Raw genomic sequence first — 18,541 nt, forward strand, 5'->3', positions numbered from 1 at the left:
ATTGCCTAAATTATGCAAGTAATAGATGATTTATTGAGCTACAACCAATGCAAATGATCGATTTCCATTAAACCTTCCCAGATAATGCATCATTATCATGTTTTTGGGACTGTCAGAAGAACATTCATAAATATTAGACTTAAATAGAGCACAGCAATTTTAAAACTGGGGGGGAAAGGCCATCGCTCAGATAAATACATATTTATATAGATCACTTTCTCTTTAAACCTAAAGATGGACATACTTGCCAAATGTGTGTGCCTTATTTGTACTTTTTTTTAGTCATAGTACTCACTGTATTCATAGGTTTCAGAAAGATGATTCCTTCCTGAGCTGAAGGATTGTTACTGTGCCAAATCAAGAAGGAATCCATGAATAGTGTTTGTTACTCCCGCTCTCTGTCTGTTTTCTTTCTCCTTATTTTAAAAAAAAGTAAATAGATCTCCAAAAATAATAATCATCTGACCTGCCATGCACGTCAAAAAGAAGAAAAAAATAACATTCTTTTTTCAGCATTTTGGAACAGCTTCAAGCCTGTTATTGTCATTATAACCACCAGAGGGCAGCACAATACTATTCTAAACTTCATTTCGTTTCTTAATGCAGTTACAAGAGAACACAGCAGAGCAGATTCACAATAAATACTTTATTCTCGACATTGAAAATATACAATCCCAGTTTAGAACGAGCCTTCCCTCGACTCCGTTACGTTCATCCGTTCCTATTTTACGCCTGAATGCAGCTCGCCGAAAAAACAATATATCTCATAAATACTTGAACGAAACACAAAACTTACAGCACCAGTGACAAACACGTTCTTTGGATTCATGCAGATGTTGAAGCATGAGATACTTTATGAAATGTGAAATTCAATAGGCACGAGAAGAACGCTACACCACTGGCAATTTCCCTCACGTCATTGTGCTTTAAAGGTGCACTATGTCACTTTTCTGCTGGCGGGTTCTTCCACTCCTTGACTCTGTGGAGATGTTATTGTTTGCCTGAAAGGTTCCCTGTTAGGGCATTAATCGCTCCATGGAGACTCGTTCCTCCGCTCGTTGCTCAAACTCGATCACTTGGCCGTCGCTTCCCGGAGTTACGTCAAATCAAACGTTCCTTCCTGTGCGAATTAGGGATGGAATTTCGGTTATCGGAGGGTTATATTTGGCACCGATATTGCCCCGAACTCTGTGTGTGCTCGTGTGTCATTTCCTGTTAGTCCTTTGTGCATAAGATTAGTCTTTTTCACGAGTAAAAGTTGAAATAGGAGGCCAATTAGGCTAAAAAATATGTCTGAATGTTTACACATGCATGTCAGGAAGTGTTATGTATCCTTTTTTTAATTTGACAAATAAAAATATACGAGAGCGCCTTTATTTTGTTGAATTTATGTTTGAAGGGTCAAAAAGTGTTTCTTTGTGAAGATTATGCATCAAGTTACGAGTGTGATGTCACTTTCTGTAATTTTTCCACAGATTTTTCAACGTTTTGCCACAAATATTGGATCGATTGGTGTAAAACTATGATTTATATCTACAACAGGTATAAATACACCCAATAAAGTCAAATCAAAGTAATTAGAGAAATTATATGTTGAATTAATGTTTGAAGGGTCAAAAGGTGTTTCTTTGTGTAGATTATGCATCAATTTTGACGAGTGTGATGTCACTTCCTGTAATTTTTTTCAGCAATTTTTCAAAGTTTTCTCCACAAATATCTGATCGATTGGTGTAAAACTATAATTCATATGTACAACAGGTATAAATACACAAAATAAAGTCAAATCCAAGTAATTAGATCGTCGTAAAAACTTGTCATACGCACTTGAAAAGTCAGTTAGCCTTTAGCTCAGATGGTAATTTATGCAGACGCTAATTGTCATCTAAAATAATGCTTTACATATTCAGCTGTGACGTTTAATATCTTTGACCTAAATGTGTTTGAATGTGTGCATCTTCATGAGTTATAATTAGCTTTTTTGGAGGGCTAATGCTAACGAGACTGGCGCCGTATTTTACAAGAACTTCCCATGTTGCTTAGCTATCGATAGCGTTAGCATCGAACGCCGCGTCTGCTAGTTTACACACGTCCCTGAGTAACACCGCCATGCAAAGTTACAGGTCAGATCTGTGGAGACGCACACCTGCTCACAGTACCAATGCGTTTTTCAACATATTTTTAAGCAATAAAAATGAAAGGCAATGAAATGAATTCTATATAAGTTTTAAGTCATATTTCAGAACCTACAATAACATCTCCATAGCACCTTCAACAGAATTCAATCTGGATCCAGTGAAACTTAAACTTTGGCTTTCAAACTAGTTGAAAATCACTGCCCGGAAGAAATAAATGGATCAAAATGAACCGTAATTCCTGACCTCCGTCTCACAAACCACAAAAGCAGCACAGATGAACATTCATAGCATAATACAACATAATCATGACTACAACTGAAGCTTTTTCTACAACATAATCAGAGGTCTAATTTCCATTCACTTTTGACGTACAGTGTGCTCTGGTAAATGCTCAACTACACAATGCGTTTTGATGGTGCACAGTTGACTTTTTGTAACGCTTTCACAGTGGGGACTCGCTTGCGACGGGAGCAGTCCTGAATTGTGGCCGATAGAGCGGAGACAGGCCACAGGGGGCAGGGGAGAGCAGCTCGCTTTTCTCATTAGAGTCCTCCTCGGCTTCAAGCAGCGGATAGGAGCAGTTATTGTTGCTCAAAACTATACTTTTTAAGAGGCTGTTTTGGGTTTCATCTTCCTCCTCCTCCTCCTCCTCGCTCTCCTCTCCCTTCACCGTCAAATAGTACAAGTCTTTTCCTTTGCCGCCGCTTTCTTCCTGATCGGATGATTCGGACAGTTCCTCCACGGAGTTGTACGAGGAACCGGAGCGGCGTTTGTCAACGTCCGAGTCGCCCGCTCTGCAGCTCTCCAGCTCCCACAGGGCGCCGTGGGAGGAGTCGGAAATGTCGGAAATGTTGGCAGAGAAGTTGCCCTCGTCGCAAGAGCTGCACCCGCTGCCGTCTCTGAAATGCCCCTTCGGCGGCGGGTCGGAAAGTTGCACCGTGGCGTAGTGGACCGACGACTGCGCGGAACTGACCGGCGTTTCGGGAGGTGGCGGCGGTGCAGAGCCGGCGTCGGGGTCTGAATTGCACGCGTTCTCGACGGAGTGTTCGCCGGGTAGTTTCTCAAAGGTGTTGCGGGTTTCAGGCGCGGCGGGGTCAGGCGGAGGTCGGAGCGGCGAGGGGAGGTCGGGCTTGTCCATGATGACCACGGTGGAGATGTTTTCGGCGGTCAGCAGCAGGGGCCAGGTGGGATGAGCCTCTGGAGCTCTGAGGATGTGGTCGAAAGTGTCCACCTGCAGAGACACAACATGTTAGATGTGTCAATAATCATTAAGGGTAATTACACATGTATAAACTACAACTAATTAAGCATGTCAACAGTCGTGCCACGTGGTGCTGTAACGAGTAAAAAAATCATGCTGAAATACCTTTTTATTACAAAGACATTAGTGAATACATTTTTTTTTTTAATTTTAAATATTACATATTTTCACCTATAATACACTTCTTTTTACACTACATTTATAAATATTTCCCCATCTAAAAGCCTTTATTTTGTTGAAAATGTGATTAGAAACATCTAAAAATACTTGATCCTTAAATCAAGGAGTCTCTATTTAGCATATTTTGATCTAAAATTGTCAAATTGTTATAATCCTTCTCATTATCTGGACTATACAGACTGTAAAACACATACAAAAAGACCTTTTAGAACAAAGACAGTGATATTATTAATTAAATCTGTTTTATGAAGATTTTGTATGAATTTGGTATATTCTGATTTAGCAGCAAAGGAATTTAAACAGTTTTGCTCTTTTACTGATTTATTACAGATTTTTTTTATGAATATGCACTGTCCCTGAAAAAAATACATTAAATAAAATAAATAAAATAAATAAAATAAATAAAATAAATAAAATAAATAAAATAAATAAAATAAATAAAATAAATAAAATAAATAAAATAAAATACAATAAAATACAATAAAATACAATAAAAATGAAAATACAATAAATAAAATACAATTAAATTAAACACAAATAAATACAAAAAAACTTGTAATAATAAGATAAGATAAGATAAACCTTTAATATCCACACAAGGGGAAATTTCGTTGTTACAACGCAATAGAAACAGGAGGAAAGGACAGATTATAGGAAGTTTCAAAACACACTCTTAATAGAACTCTTATGAACAAAACAAAAAACTCTTATTAACAAAACTCCTCTCCTATTTTAATAGGGAATGGAGGGGAGGAAATAAAATAAAATAAAATAGATAAAAAAATACAAAATAAAGATAAAAATCAGATAATAATAATAATAAAATAATGATAATAGAATAAAATAAAAATACAAATAAAATAAAATAAAGTAAAAATAGCTAGCACAAGACTAGGTAATCCTATTAGCAGGTAAGTAAACCGTATGTAAAAAAAACAAAATAGAACACTCTTATTTACAGGTATTGCACATGGTTGATTCCGTATTGCACATGAATATGATGGTATTGCACATGGTTACATCAGTATTGCACATGTTCAGGGCTAGCAGTGTTTGTTGTAATCATTTGAATTGTATTAGATTATTGAACACTCCAGTCACAAGCACCAGTAAACATTACGACTTAGTTCACCTTTCTGAAGTCCACTCCCTTGGCCCAGGAGCACTTGTTCGGGTTGGGCACTTCCTTCCACACAATTCTCTTCATTCTGTGGACACAAATAGCGCTTTTCTCAGACCACATTCACTGCATTCGTCTCCCCGTTTTGCTCCCAGTCCGACTCCCTCGTTCTCCCTCCTCCACATCCAGGGTAATTACACTCTCATGACCCGTTAAATGTCATTGTGCCAAACCGTCACCTCCAGAGTCTTATCCGCGGATCAAGACTAACGCTCTGAGATTAACGCAATTAATCATGTCTCATAGGTCACAGCAACATAAGTAGACAATAACACATCTTTCCACAGAAGATTTTATAATAACTGATGCATAAGAAGACATAAAAGCAGCCGGACAAACCCTTTTAAATGTATAATATGGACAAAAGCATCAGCTGCAGTAAAAGAAAAGCACAATGAAACACTGATATTAGTCATAGAAGTTACGTGTTCGACTCTGCGCAGCTCAAATCGTATCATATTACAAAAAAATAACCGCATTGGTGCAGAAAAAAGTTGTACGCGCTAAAAATGGAGCCGTGAGACTAAATAAATATGCAAAAACAAGCAATCAAAATGGATTATTGCATGGATTGTTAGGTCACAATAACAGGAGGAAAGTGTGGAATAAAGTAAAATAATGTAAAATGAGAGGTGAGTTTGACACTCACTGGTTTTGGGAGAGGACCAAAGTGACCAAGAGCACGACGGACAGGAAGGTGATGATGATCAGGAGCACGTGGGCACCAGGTTCTCGCTTGACCGCTGCACGGATAAAACACAAGGTTTTACTCAATTATAAATCCAGAACTCTTTGAAATGAGAGTGAAATCAAAGCATTTTCAAGTACACGTCAAAGCATAGTGATCACTACATCTGGAGTAGGTATCTGGAAAGTATTTATCTTTAGTTAGTTCAAGTTAAATGAGCAAAATATATATGTATACACATTAATTTCACTAAGAAATTGATTTGCATTATAGTTTGGGAACAAATCTTTTACTATTTAATATTGAAGTACCTTTTTTTGTCAATACTCCAGTGGATTCTTTATCTCATACTTTTACTTGAGTATTTTTTGCTCTTGTATCTGCTGTACACTAGGTTTACTTAAGTAACTACCGCGGCTCGGGAAAGTAATGACTCAAATTTCTTCTTCATATTGATTAATCACGATTTTTCATTGTTTTTTCTTTCTCTTTTTATAAAAACACACTTTACCTGCCATTTATTTTGTCCATATGCTGCACTCTACATAATGCACATACTTGTGTTTTCTCTACTACAGTGTTGCCGTTATGTATACTTTTAACATGAATCCATATTTTGATTTCTGATTCACATTTGTGGGACGGATAAAGCTTCTCTTAGCTCTTAAAATGACTTAATTTCACCATCACAAGCGAGACAGACCTTTGAATTAGTGCAATTTAAACAAAACATTTAACTTTTTACCCCTCCAAAGACTAAACTCTTGTGCCACTGTGGCCTAAAGAACATTCTCTCGTTTGTGAACTGTGTATTTATGTGTATATGTGTGTATTTCTGTGTATATATGTGTATTTACAGACCTTTGGTGTGAGCTGGCTGTCCTTCGCCATCAGTAAACACGGGGTACAAATAGAAGTCGTACTCCTCTGAACCAATGAAATCCCCTGCAACAGGAAAGAAGAAAGAGTTAGTTGTGTGTTCAGGATTATTACTAGATTAAACTTTATACAGTACAATATTCTGAGGTCCCCTCGGAGAAGCAACAGAACTAAACAATGAGTCACAGAAAGACTCAAGCTGCTTCTTATTGAACATTTTGAACATTAGTAAGCAATTGATTTTTATTATTATTATATATTACATATATAAAACCGATAATTCATTGTGCATGAACTGCTGATATATTAATGCGTGAAAACATGATGTATTCAAGGATTAGTTCACAGGGATTTATCAAGAATGACCCTGATTCCGAGTTGTTTTGCTTAAAGCCTAAAAAAAGGCCCCACTAAAGCTGAGGGGCCAATAATGATGAACTAAAGAAAATCCATCACTTATGTATGTTTAATTCTCATCTTAGACTTGGCACGTATCTTGTGTCTTTTGCGAACAGAATTCATCATGATTCTTTAAAATCCTCATGAATTCATCATTTTTGTTCAAATGTTCTCAAAACTGGTGAATGTCTTGTATTAATACTCAGAATAAGTTTAAAGGTCATTATGAACTAACAGAATTTCCATGTTAGTTCATTACAGTAGTTAATGGTCACGAATCATCAACTAATATCAATAGTTCATGTACCGTTATTATAAAACATTACCAAAGGTTTAAACCGTATTTGAAAGCTTCTAAAAAGACAATTAATAGCTGAAAATCCTAAATGATGAATTATTTTTGACATATTGATTGAATAATGCCGCTCTCTCTGTTGTAAAAGGTAACAGAGGTTTAGTCTGTAAAAGGTTTAGTCTGTATAGTCCAGATAACAATTACAATCATCAAAACATGACTCGTATTGTAATGGTCACACACTTATTCATCTTAATCTACTGAACCGAATCCCCTGGGGTCAGAGGTCATGCACAGCGGCGTTACACCATCACGTGCAGCGGGCATCACCTTGTACGTGGACGGGCCGGTCGGTGTAGGGCAGCCTCCTCCAGGTCGGCGAGCTCCGGTGTATTTCCTGATGCGAGCGCGTCCACTGCAGCACCATGAACCGAGGGGCGGAGCTACTGTCCAGAAGTGACCACGACACGGACACGCACGAGCTGTTCACCGCCAGCACGTGGAAGGAACGCACGGCGCCCCCTGCAGCGCACAAACACACACACACGTCCTCAAGCTCTGGACCGGGGGCAAAACTAAGACCATATTTATGATGACAAACACGCAACATCCAAAGGTAGAAATGTCAGTTTGTTTTTCATGTCTTTTGTCGGTATTTTAGCTTCATAAAAACAGTAATTTACGGTAAAACGTGAAATATACATGGAGAGTATAAGTATTTGTCCTGTGATACCTAAAACTCAGGACTTTGCCTTCATCACAAATGCTAAAAATCTGTTGTAAACTATGAATTACCATATTTTTCATAGTTTTGGCGTAGGTGCGACTTATACTTATATTTATACTTATATACTTATACTTACGGTACACTCCGGACTTATATGTGATATTATTTGTTATTTTCACACTTGCAACCGCATTTCATACTCCAGTGCGACTTATATATGTTTTTTTCTTCTCTATTATGCATTTTTTGGCTGGTGCGACTTACACTCTGGTGCGACTTATACTCTGGTGCGACTTATAGTCCGGAAAACACGGTAAGTAAAGTAAAAATCAAAATAAAATAAAAAACTGCCTTGATTTGTCAGATTTTGTGACATTCTGAGTTCTCAATCCCAGTTTCTCCACTGAAATCACATCGTGTTCCACTACGTTTAAAGGGTCTGTAAGTCATTATTAACGTGTTCCAGCCTCATTGTTCTAATAGAGAATATAGAGAATATCGTGATATGAGTGTTTGTTTCGTGTGGACGGGCCGAGCGATTGCAGAAACATGAACCATAAACCAAGACAAAATATCTGTATTTTAGAATGTTTTACAGTCATCGGACGGTTCAAAATCACAATTTAAATCTATAAACGTCACAAATAGCAGCAACCGTACATTTATTTTCAACAGCAAATCAGGAAGTTTAATCTTAAAAACATCTTAAAGCTTCTCCCCAACACACTTTAAACTAGCACTTTAAGTACCGGTATATATGTATTTATTTGATCAAAAACGCAATCTTTTTAGCATTTTTTAGTATCTATTTCACAGCGTCAAAATGTTTGTGTTTTGTAACTTTTGACCATTGTGTATTTTTTATGTTTTACCGTGCACTCCACTGTGTTTTTAAACTACAAACTGCCAAAAAAACTAAACTGAACTGCACTAAACTAATAAAGCCTTGTGCCTTGTTTTCCCGCTTATTACACAAAGAACTTAAATAATCACATATTCACTTCGCGTATTAGTACTTCAACCCGTCGCCTTTTGTCCAAACTAAAACACCTTTCAATCACTTGACTCACGTTTGACCCGTCTGTTCAAGGTGATGTTGAAGTTGTCCGCGGAGCGTCCCCGGCTGTTGTAGGTTTCCACGGTGACGCTCTGGACGTGGCGGTCCCAGTCGAAGCTGTGCGACGGCTTGAGCCCGATGCGCTCCTCCGTCGCCGGACCGGTCAGAGGCTCGCGGCGGATTATCAGCCCGTCCACGCAGTACGACAGGCCCGACGTCTGGAGGTGCTGCGAGGAGAGGACAACGGTATTTATGAACGCAATCGTCGTGGGGATGAAAAATATACAAGTGAAGCTATGTCGATTGTGGCTAGTAACGGTTATTTTAGAAGTCCACCAGCCAAAAGCCAAAAAAATGCTAATTTCTGTCATAGATTGAGACTTTTTAAATACTGTATTTTCCGGACTATATGTCGCACCTTTTTTCACAGTTTGGCCAGGGTGCGACTTATACTCCAGAGCGACTTATATGTGATATTATTTGTTATTTTCAAACTGTAATATGTAACATAACTGTTAATATGTTACGTTAACATACCAGACACTTACCACAGTTCTGTCTGTGCGTCATGTAGCTGAAGGTGTTAGCTTTAGCATATGTACACCTATTCACCATGTTCTCTCATCTGTTATTATTTTAAATCGCATTTCAAGATTAAATATCTGTTCTTGGTTTTAGGTTTTATCAAATAACTTTCCCCAAAAAATGTGACTTATACTCCAGTGCGACTTATATATGTTTTTTTCTTCTCTATTATGTTTTTTTTTGGCTGGTGCAATTTATACTCTGGTACGATTTATAGTCCGGAAAATACGGTAGATTTTAAACCAAATAAAGGCTGAAATACGGTGACTGAAGCCTTTTGGATAGTGAATATTTACAAATAAATAGCGTGTTGTTTTTGGACAATTTTATGTTATAATGTTGCAGTCTTCGGTATAAAACGTATTTTTGAAGCGTTTTGGAGTCTGTGTAGTTCAGAGATAACGATAACAATGATCAAAATGCAACTGTAAAAAATCCGTGAGATGATTTTTTAATGTTCCGCAGTGCAACTTTAATATATATTGCATTTACAGCGTTCAATTTTCTGCGTTTTTATTGTAAAACATTGTAAATCACGCTTTCTTTCACAGATTCCTGACCTGTAGCTAAGTTTAATACCGCAACATCATCTCAAGCGACGCCCGCCATCAAAAAAAAAATGTACGCACTGCACCTTTAACGACTAGAAACTGGACCAAAACAAGAACGGCCCTTTTGAGGCTCTGTTACATCAGCAAATATTTTAAGTTTAAGTTCTGTGAGGAGAAAATGCACGTGGCAGGTATTTTTGATAACGTTTTTCCGGATCGTTTTTCTTTTCCTTTCAACGCACCAGAAAGCAAAAGACAAATGATCCGACAAAGATAATCGAACAGGAAAAAAACGTTCCTGTTCCTTGCGTTTTATGTAAATAAAACGTGACATGTTACTGCTGCTGCTGTGTCACGATGAACTGTCGATCTTCGTACCTCGAAAAGCAAAGTCACTGTAGTTTGATTTCCGCTCGGATCCTCGGAAAATACTCTCCAGAAATCCGGACCACGCTCAGGCGCTGCAGAAGTATGAGATTACAGTATGAGATTAGAAAAATACTTTATTGATGCGTGTGTTTGGTGGTAATTAGTGCCACGGTCTCGAAATGGCCGTGAAACCGGTCACAACTTTTCAGTATTTCCACGCTCTGACTGTAACTGTCTGAATTACAAAATAAAGTAAACGTGACAAAAACAGCCAGATAAAAAAAGTATTTAATGTATTCATTTAATTTGTTTTATTTTGTTTAATTTGTTTAATTTGATTTAATTAATTTATTTAATTTATTTGATTTAATTGATTTAATTGATTTAATTGATTTAATTGTATTATTTTATTTATTTTATTTATTTTATTTATTTTATTTATTTTATTTATTTTATTTATTTTATTTATTTTATTTATTTATTAAAACCACTTAATTTAGCTTCTAAAAGATTATTTTTATAATAATCTTTTTATTTATATCAAAATTATCTATTAACTGAACAATCGTGGCGTCCCTAGTGGTGACTAAAGTCGTAAAATTGTGAAAAATCTAAACATTTTCTTATTTCTTTATACGTAAAAAGAAAGATTCAATCCCAAATCTCCTTTCTGCTGTCGCCCCATGGAAACACTCTTAATCTAAACTGAATACATAACACATTAGGATCCACTGTAGCCCCCCCTGGACAGCCCTGGTGGTCCCGCGCTGTACCTCGGCTGTTCTGGGGGACGGAGTAGACGGGGTCGCTCCAGTCGCTCCAGTATCCCGAGCCGTGGACGGGCAGACACTGCACTTGGACCGCGTACGACACACACGCGTTCGGGATGGAGGCCTCGTCACCGTGGGCGACCACCGGGGGCTGAACCTTCGGCGGGACCAGATCAAAACATCTTGACATTTGAACAGTCTGCGCGATTAGAAAGTACGTTATCGTCTTTATAACAAACAATATCACATATAAGTCGCTCCGGAGTATAAGTATATGTAAGTCGCACCCCGGCCAAAACTATGAAAAAAGGTCCAGAAAATACGGTACATAGGCACATTCCAGATTAATTGTTAAAATACGGTTTAAATATGGAGATACTTAAAGCGCTAGATTAGATGAAGATTGATTAATGCATTAGTTTGGATGAGAAGAAGCCGTCAGTTCACTTAAAAACAGTTTTACGCTCTCACAAAGAAGCACATTCACACAAAGACATGCCGTAATTGCAGAATATTGCACATTGAACAGGCACTTTAGCCCGTCATAAAGTGCTATTTCTTTGAGTTAAAGAGCCTGATGCTAATGACTGTCTCTCATTTGAAGCGCCGATTTAATTTATTCAAACGGTTAATACTTCTTCTTAAAAGGGCACTTTGTAATACCTTCATTGAAATGTTTTATTGCTGAAGCGACTTATTTCCTTCAAGATGAATGGTGTAGCTTTAAAGAGAGCAAATGAAACACGGGGAAAAAGACGTACGTTTGACCAAAAAACACTTAAAACCAATGAGAAGAACATTCTGTCTTTGCATGTTTAAATTACTTTCACTGAAAATAACCACGATGTTTTCGATGTTTTATGTTTCTCAATTAAAGTAAGAATTCAAGCTTCAATTGTCAGCAAATAAGTAAATAAATCGTCATTCGTCCGACGGCGGACACTTTGTTAAAAACATCTCATTTCTTATTAGGATGTGAATGAATGCGAGGTCATGTCAAACTGTGGACGCAAAAAGACACGGAATAAACAAGAAAAGAAGCAATATCCAGATGCTTTTTCTTGTGCAATTTAAAAAAAACTAGACATGTATTTGAATTAGTGTCGATGCTGAGAGTTATATCTTATCTTATAACTACTGTACGACCAGTGGTATATAATAATGAGTGTATAATTGTATCAAAAAATCATACATAACATATAACACTTGCTTTTCAAGATTTAAAGTTATTGGGAGGGAAGTTAAAATACCGTATTTTCCGGACTATAAGTCGCACCTTGTTTCATAGTTGTGGCCGGGGTGCGACTTATACTTATATTGATACTTATATACTTATACTCCGGAGCGACTTAGATGTGATATTATTTGTTATTTTCACACTTGCAACCGCATTTCATACTCCAGTGCAACTTATATATGTTTTTTTCTTCTCTATTATGCTTTTTTTGACTGGTGCGACTTATAGTCCGGAAAAAACGGTAGTTAAACTTTTCCTCAATATCAAAATGTGAAAATACAGTATATGACCATGTATCTGACCCAAGCTGCACTCACAAGACTCAAAAACAACTATTTATACAGGAAAATACACATGAATAGTGTATTAATATGCAAAACAGCAGATTAAGCTCATGATTCTCTCCCGAATCTTCCGCTAACTCTCTCTGTCCTCGCCTTTTCCTGCTGTTGTTCCATCTAAAACCCGCTAACCTCCGAAACGTGTGGACTGCTGTGGAACACAAACGATTCGGTTACACTGACCACATAGTGACACTCACCGTCCACTCGGGCCGGCCCATGGCGGACGGAGCGTGGAAGCGGAACCGGCACTTCACCTGCTCCAGAGAACGCGGGTTCCACGAGACGGAGAGGAACCCGGGTGTGCGGGTCACTGCAGCCACCTGGGAGGGTGCGTGCGGCTTCACTGCGGGGACGGTAAACTTGTTAGCATATTCTTTATGCTATAGTTTTCTGAATAACTGTTAATATGTTACGTTAACATACCAGACACTTACTACAGTTCGTTGTCTGTGTCATGTAGCTGAAGGTGTTAGCGTTAGCATACGTACACCTATTCACCATGTTCTCTAATCTGTTATTATTTTAAATAGCATTTCAAGATGAAATGTCTGTTCTTGGTCTTGGATTTTATAAATTAGATTTCCCCAAAAAATGCGACTTATACTCCAGTGCGACTTATGTGTTTTTTTTTTCTCTATTATGCATTTTTTTGGGCTGGTGCGACATATACCCCGGAAAATACGGTACATGCTTTTACACGGTGTCTGTGTCTGTGTCTGTGTCTGTGTCTGTGTTTGTGTTTGTGTTTGTGTTTGTGTCTGTGTCTGTGTCTGTGTCTGTGTCTGTGTCTGTGTCTGTGTTTGTGTTTGTGTCTGTTTTTATGTCTGTGTCTGTGTTTGTGTCTGTTCTTATGTCTGTGTCTGTGTTTGTGTCTGTTTTTATGTCTGTGTCTGTGTTTGTGTTTGTGTCTGTGTCTGTGTCTGTGTTTGTGTTTGTGTGTGTGTCTGTGTTTGTGTTTGTGTTTGTGTTTGTGTCTGTGTTTGTGTTTGTGTTTGTGTTTGTGTCTGTTTTTATGTCTGTGTCTGTGTTTGTGTTTGTGTCTGTGTTTGTGTCTGTGTCTGTGTTTGTGTCTGTTTTTATGTCTGTGTCTGCGTTTGTGTTTGTGTTTGTGTCTGTGTCTGTGTCTGTGTCTGTGTCTGTGTCTGTGTTTGTGTTTGTGTTTGTGTTTGTGTCTGTGTCTGTGTTTGTGTTTGTGTTTGTGTCTGTTTTTATGTCTGTGACTGTGTCTGTGTTTGTGTTTGTGTTTGTGTCTATGTCTGTGTTTGTGTCTGTGTCTGTGTTTGTGTCTGTGTTTGTGTTTGTGTCTGTGTTTGTGTTTGTGTTTGTGTCTGTGTTTGTGTTTGTGTTTGTGTCTGTGTTTGTGTTTGTGTTTGTGTTTGTGTCTGTTTTTATGTCTGTGTCTGTGTTTGTGTCTGTTTTTATGTCTGTGTCTGTGTTTGTGTCTGTTTTTATGTCTGTGTTTGTGTCTGTGTTTGTGCCCGTGTCTGTCAGTGCTCACCGTGGTCCACAGGAGACATGTAGACGGGTTTGGAGGTGATGGGGCCGAGGGGCGTGTCCCTCTCCAGCCACAGCCTGTAGCAGTTCATCCGGAGCGGGCGGATGCTGCAGAAGCTCTGGTTGTCGCACTCGGGGCCCGGCCCTCCGAGCGTCTCCCCCGCCGCCTCCCTCTGCTCCATCTCCTCACACAGCACGTCAGCCCACCTGCAGCAACACGCACACGCTGTCACAAAGCACGGGCAACACCGAGCGCCTCACACTAAGCACCTCACACCAAGACAAATAATAATAACGACAATGAAATGACAAAGTATTTACAAGATTTTCGCACCTTTTTTCATAGTTGTGGCCGGGGTGCAACTTGTACTTATATTTATACTTATATGCTGATACTTATACTCCGGAGTGACTTATATGTGATATTATTATTTTCACACCGCACTTCATACTCCAATGCGACTTATATATGTTTTTTTCTTCTCTGTTATGCATTTTTTGGCTGGTGCGACTTATACTCCGGAAAATACGGTACTCATTTAAATTGACCATGCAGACGTTTAAGTTATGGTTGTCATTCGAGTTTAATTGCTTATTTTGATCAAGATGGCCTAGCCCTAGACATTGCCGAGAACAGGGGTACCGGTCCGCAACGCGTTTGCTACCGGGCCGCAAAAAATGGAAATAATCTATCAGTGACGCATCTTCTCCGACGTAACTTTGGCCTGTCACTCATGACACTAATGAGCTCGTCTGTGGATATATCATGAAAAGCCTGATAGGAAATTGCAAATGAAATCCATTAACTATAATGGCAAGTATATTATCATATCTCTGTTCTTGTCCTGCGTGAGAACATTTCTGATACGTGCATTATACATGATACGTCATCGCGGATGCGTCGCATCAAACGCGCTGCCCAAAAGTCGACCCACAAGCCAGCGAAAATGAGTAAAAAACAAAAGTCTTTCAAGAGCATTTTTACAAAGGGGAAAAGGCCAAGTGAGGAGCAGACGAGGAGCCAGCGAGGATTTTGGAGGACACGTCACCTGGGCCAGCATTCTGCAACTGCTACGCGATCACCTGTTTTTACTTTTACAAGAGTTTGAGCGCTACTTCCCGTGCGCAAAAGATCCATGAACTGCGTGTCAATGGATCCACGACCCATTAAACCGGGCGAATCGAGCATGTGCAACAAGAGGACAAGCTGTTGGAGATTGAATGCAACAACTCTGCACATTCTGGATGAAAATCAAGCCAGAATATCCTGACATCGCCACAAGAGCACTAAAAACCTTGCTACCATTTCCAACATCCTCTGTGTGAAGCGGCTTTTCTGCAGTTACGGCAACAAGACAAAACTAGAAACACACTGGGTGTCATTGTCTCCCATCACTCTTAATGGGACCATCTCATTGCACAGAAACACGCGCAGGGCTCCCACTGATTCAGTGGTGGTGAGTTGTAATTTTTTTGCACTTATTTTTGCCATATTTCTGTGATGAGCTTCCACCAGTCAGAAGAACAGTGAGGACACGTGTAACTGTACGTTATGTTACTCCAATTCAGATCTTTTGGTGTGGTACACTTAATAATGTACAAACGCGTCTTTTGAGAACATTTCGCCCTCTGAGCTGAATCAAATGGAAGCCTAAGCCCCGCCCACTTCCGAGCAAGTGAACCTGACCGCGACTTAACCTGGCACACCGGTCCGCAAAAATAAAACCTACATTATTCTGGTCCGTGGTGCAAAAAAGGTTGGGGACCCCTGGCCTAGAATACAATGTCCTTAACAGCTTATACATGTAGTTTTCTTTGCCGAATAACAACATACTGTGTAATTTCATATCCACAAAGCCCTTAATATCAGAGCACGTTTGAATTATGAATAAGTCTTTGTCTCCCTCAGGAGCCTTGTGGCAGCTGTGAGCAGAACTTTGCAATACATCATGAAAATAATGCTATGATAAAATATTTTTTTACAAGTGCAGCTAACGCAAGGGTGTTAATAAAACAGCGACATATGGTTAGTTTGTCTTACCAAGACTTGAATTTGGGATGGGTCAACCGGTTGGTCTTCCAGTTACAGTGCATTGCATTAATGTCCCCATTAGTTTGGCAGTTTATGGCAACATCAGCGCCTGGAACCAGAGCCACTATTAATATACACTTCCTGTTATTGTGCAATTCACGTCCAAACACTTTACTGTTTTGCCATTTTTACAGGACACATTTTAAGTGATAAACACATTAGAATAAATCTAAATAAATAGAGCTCGATTCCATAATTGAACAAACTCGCCTTGAACATAGATGAGGCTGTAGGTGAGGAAAAACTCCTGCGTGCACTGCAGCAGCTCGTACATGCCGCTTTCCGATGCCCGCACCGTAAGCTGGCTCACCTAAATAGAAAGAAACGATGTAAATAAATACATGCGGAAATGCTAAATGTTTACAACGAATCCAAAAAGTGCAGTGTCGCGTGGATGACTGGGAATTTGCTCGCTGTTTTTATGAAATTTGCGAGTCACATTTTTAAATAATCACATTTAAATAGCGTTTCCTACCGTCACGTTGAGGACACACACACACACACACACACACACACCACACACACACACACACCACACACCACACACACACACACACACACACACACACCACACACACACACACACACACACACACACCACACACACACACACACACACACCACACACACACACACACACACACACACACCACACACACACACACACACACACACACACACACACACATACACACACACAAAAACGTCCCATTTAGTCCAGAGTCTATGAATAAACAGTAATCTTAATTAAAATCTGAAGTTGTTTAGTCTTTTTTTGACATTTCTAATTAATAACGCCGCTGTCTTTGTTCCAAAAATGTATTTTCCTACGCGTTTCAGACTCCAGATAATGAAACAATGAGAAAATCGCTTCATTGTCGCGGTCCACCAAGTTACAGGTCAGATCTGTGTAAGAATGCGTGTATTTTTGAGCAATAAAACCTCTACAGTGGAATACTATGCAAGATAACCTTTGACCTTTACTTACCCGCTCGCTGATCGGACGGTACTGGCTGCTCGGAATCGGCTCTTGATAGTTGAGAGTCCAAAAGGCCGATTCGGCGTGAAAGTTGCGATCGTTGAACACGCAGTGGAGCGTCACGTCTTCGCCCGGACGCGCTCGCACGACCTCGGGGAAGTAGCTCACGACTGGGACAAAAAGTAAAAGTGAAAAAAACAATGAGTCAGACGTCGAGTCGAAGTAAACGGCCCTTTGTTTCGGTGGAACGACGTTGCGGAACAATCACCTGAAGCTGACAACGCCTCGTCGCTCGTCCTTTATGCACATTTTTCCCAAGGATTTTTAAAGTTTTGACATGTCTTTTGTCCAGTTTTCAAATGTGTTTCAAATGCTTCTTCGCAAACTTGAAACGTCAATGCGTTCGGTCGATCACATTTTTGTCCTCCTTTGGTTAGTTTTATTTAGAGCTTGCAAAAATACCAAAAAACCCTGATTTATTTCGTTTAAATTGTTGTTTAACGATCAGACTGTAGATGTTTTGACCTGTGGTGGACGAAGCACACGACTTAAAGTAGTAAAGTTACAAAAATCTAATTTACATTGATTTTGAGAACTTTTAAAGCGTTAAATGTAGGGATTTTGATAAAGAATTGCATTGATCTTTAGTCAACGGTAACAATTTGAAACGATTTACTAAATTTTTGTTGTGAATTTACGTGAATATTAACGTTTGCTCAAACTTTGGACTCAAAACCTTCAGGCAGAATGTCAGGATGATAAAAAAATAAATGTAAAAACTGGGCCAAAATGTCACTTTTTTTGAGAAATAAAAACTATATTAGAGCATCTTTATTTTTGTTGAATTAATGTTTAAAAAAAGAAAAAAAATAAGAGTTTTTATGGGTAAATTGTGCACAAACTTTGCACGAATAAGTGTAATTTTCAACCGATTTTTAAATTAACATTTCTCCACAAATAGCCACTCAATCTGTGTGTTTTTCTTTGCAACAGGTATAAATACACAGAATTAAGTCCTGCCACACTTAAAACCGTCTTTTCGCTTCAGAAAGACACGATTGTTGTCAGATGAAAGCTCAAGATTAACAATCCCCAATAAATGATGACGAAGTTCAACATTTGTGGATCATAAATTTGGATATTTTGTTCAAAAAACAGAGTTGTACCGGCCCCTGCCCTCCGTTTGAAATCACAACAGACTCAAACATCCACGACATGAACTGTGCATTCTGGTCGTATGGTAATTCATCATCTTTCATAACGTACATGGCCATATTTTCACACATGCATTTTAATCACATGTTCCCCCTGGCGCTGTG

General features: G+C 38.8%; 1 protein-coding gene across 1 annotated transcript in view; it reads right to left on the minus strand.

Moving 5' to 3' along the window:
- Positions 1-631: 631 nt before the first annotated feature.
- Positions 632-18,541, minus strand: part of lepr (leptin receptor) — a 32,626-nt gene continuing 14,716 nt past the window's right edge. The window contains exons 9-21 of the mRNA XM_072437860.1: positions 17,232-17,392; positions 16,454-16,553; positions 16,193-16,292; positions 14,156-14,358; positions 12,855-13,000; positions 11,080-11,233; positions 10,316-10,398; positions 8,815-9,028; positions 7,348-7,539; positions 6,306-6,389; positions 5,406-5,499; positions 4,709-4,784; positions 632-3,366 (exon numbers count right to left, since the gene is read on the minus strand). Coding sequence (XP_072293961.1) covers positions 2,578-3,366; positions 4,709-4,784; positions 5,406-5,499; positions 6,306-6,389; positions 7,348-7,539; positions 8,815-9,028; positions 10,316-10,398; positions 11,080-11,233; positions 12,855-13,000; positions 14,156-14,358; positions 16,193-16,292; positions 16,454-16,553; positions 17,232-17,392 — 2,396 coding nt within the window. The 3' untranslated portion in view covers positions 632-2,577. The remainder of the gene's footprint in view (positions 3,367-4,708; positions 4,785-5,405; positions 5,500-6,305; positions 6,390-7,347; positions 7,540-8,814; positions 9,029-10,315; positions 10,399-11,079; positions 11,234-12,854; positions 13,001-14,155; positions 14,359-16,192; positions 16,293-16,453; positions 16,554-17,231; positions 17,393-18,541) is intronic.

The sequence above is a fragment of the Eucyclogobius newberryi genome, unplaced genomic scaffold (genome assembly GCF_026437365.1).
Source record: "Eucyclogobius newberryi isolate DKJ021-1_F unplaced genomic scaffold, fEucNew1.0.hap1 SCAF_9, whole genome shotgun sequence".
NCBI classification, from domain to species: Eukaryota; Metazoa; Chordata; class Actinopteri; order Gobiiformes; family Gobiidae; genus Eucyclogobius; species Eucyclogobius newberryi.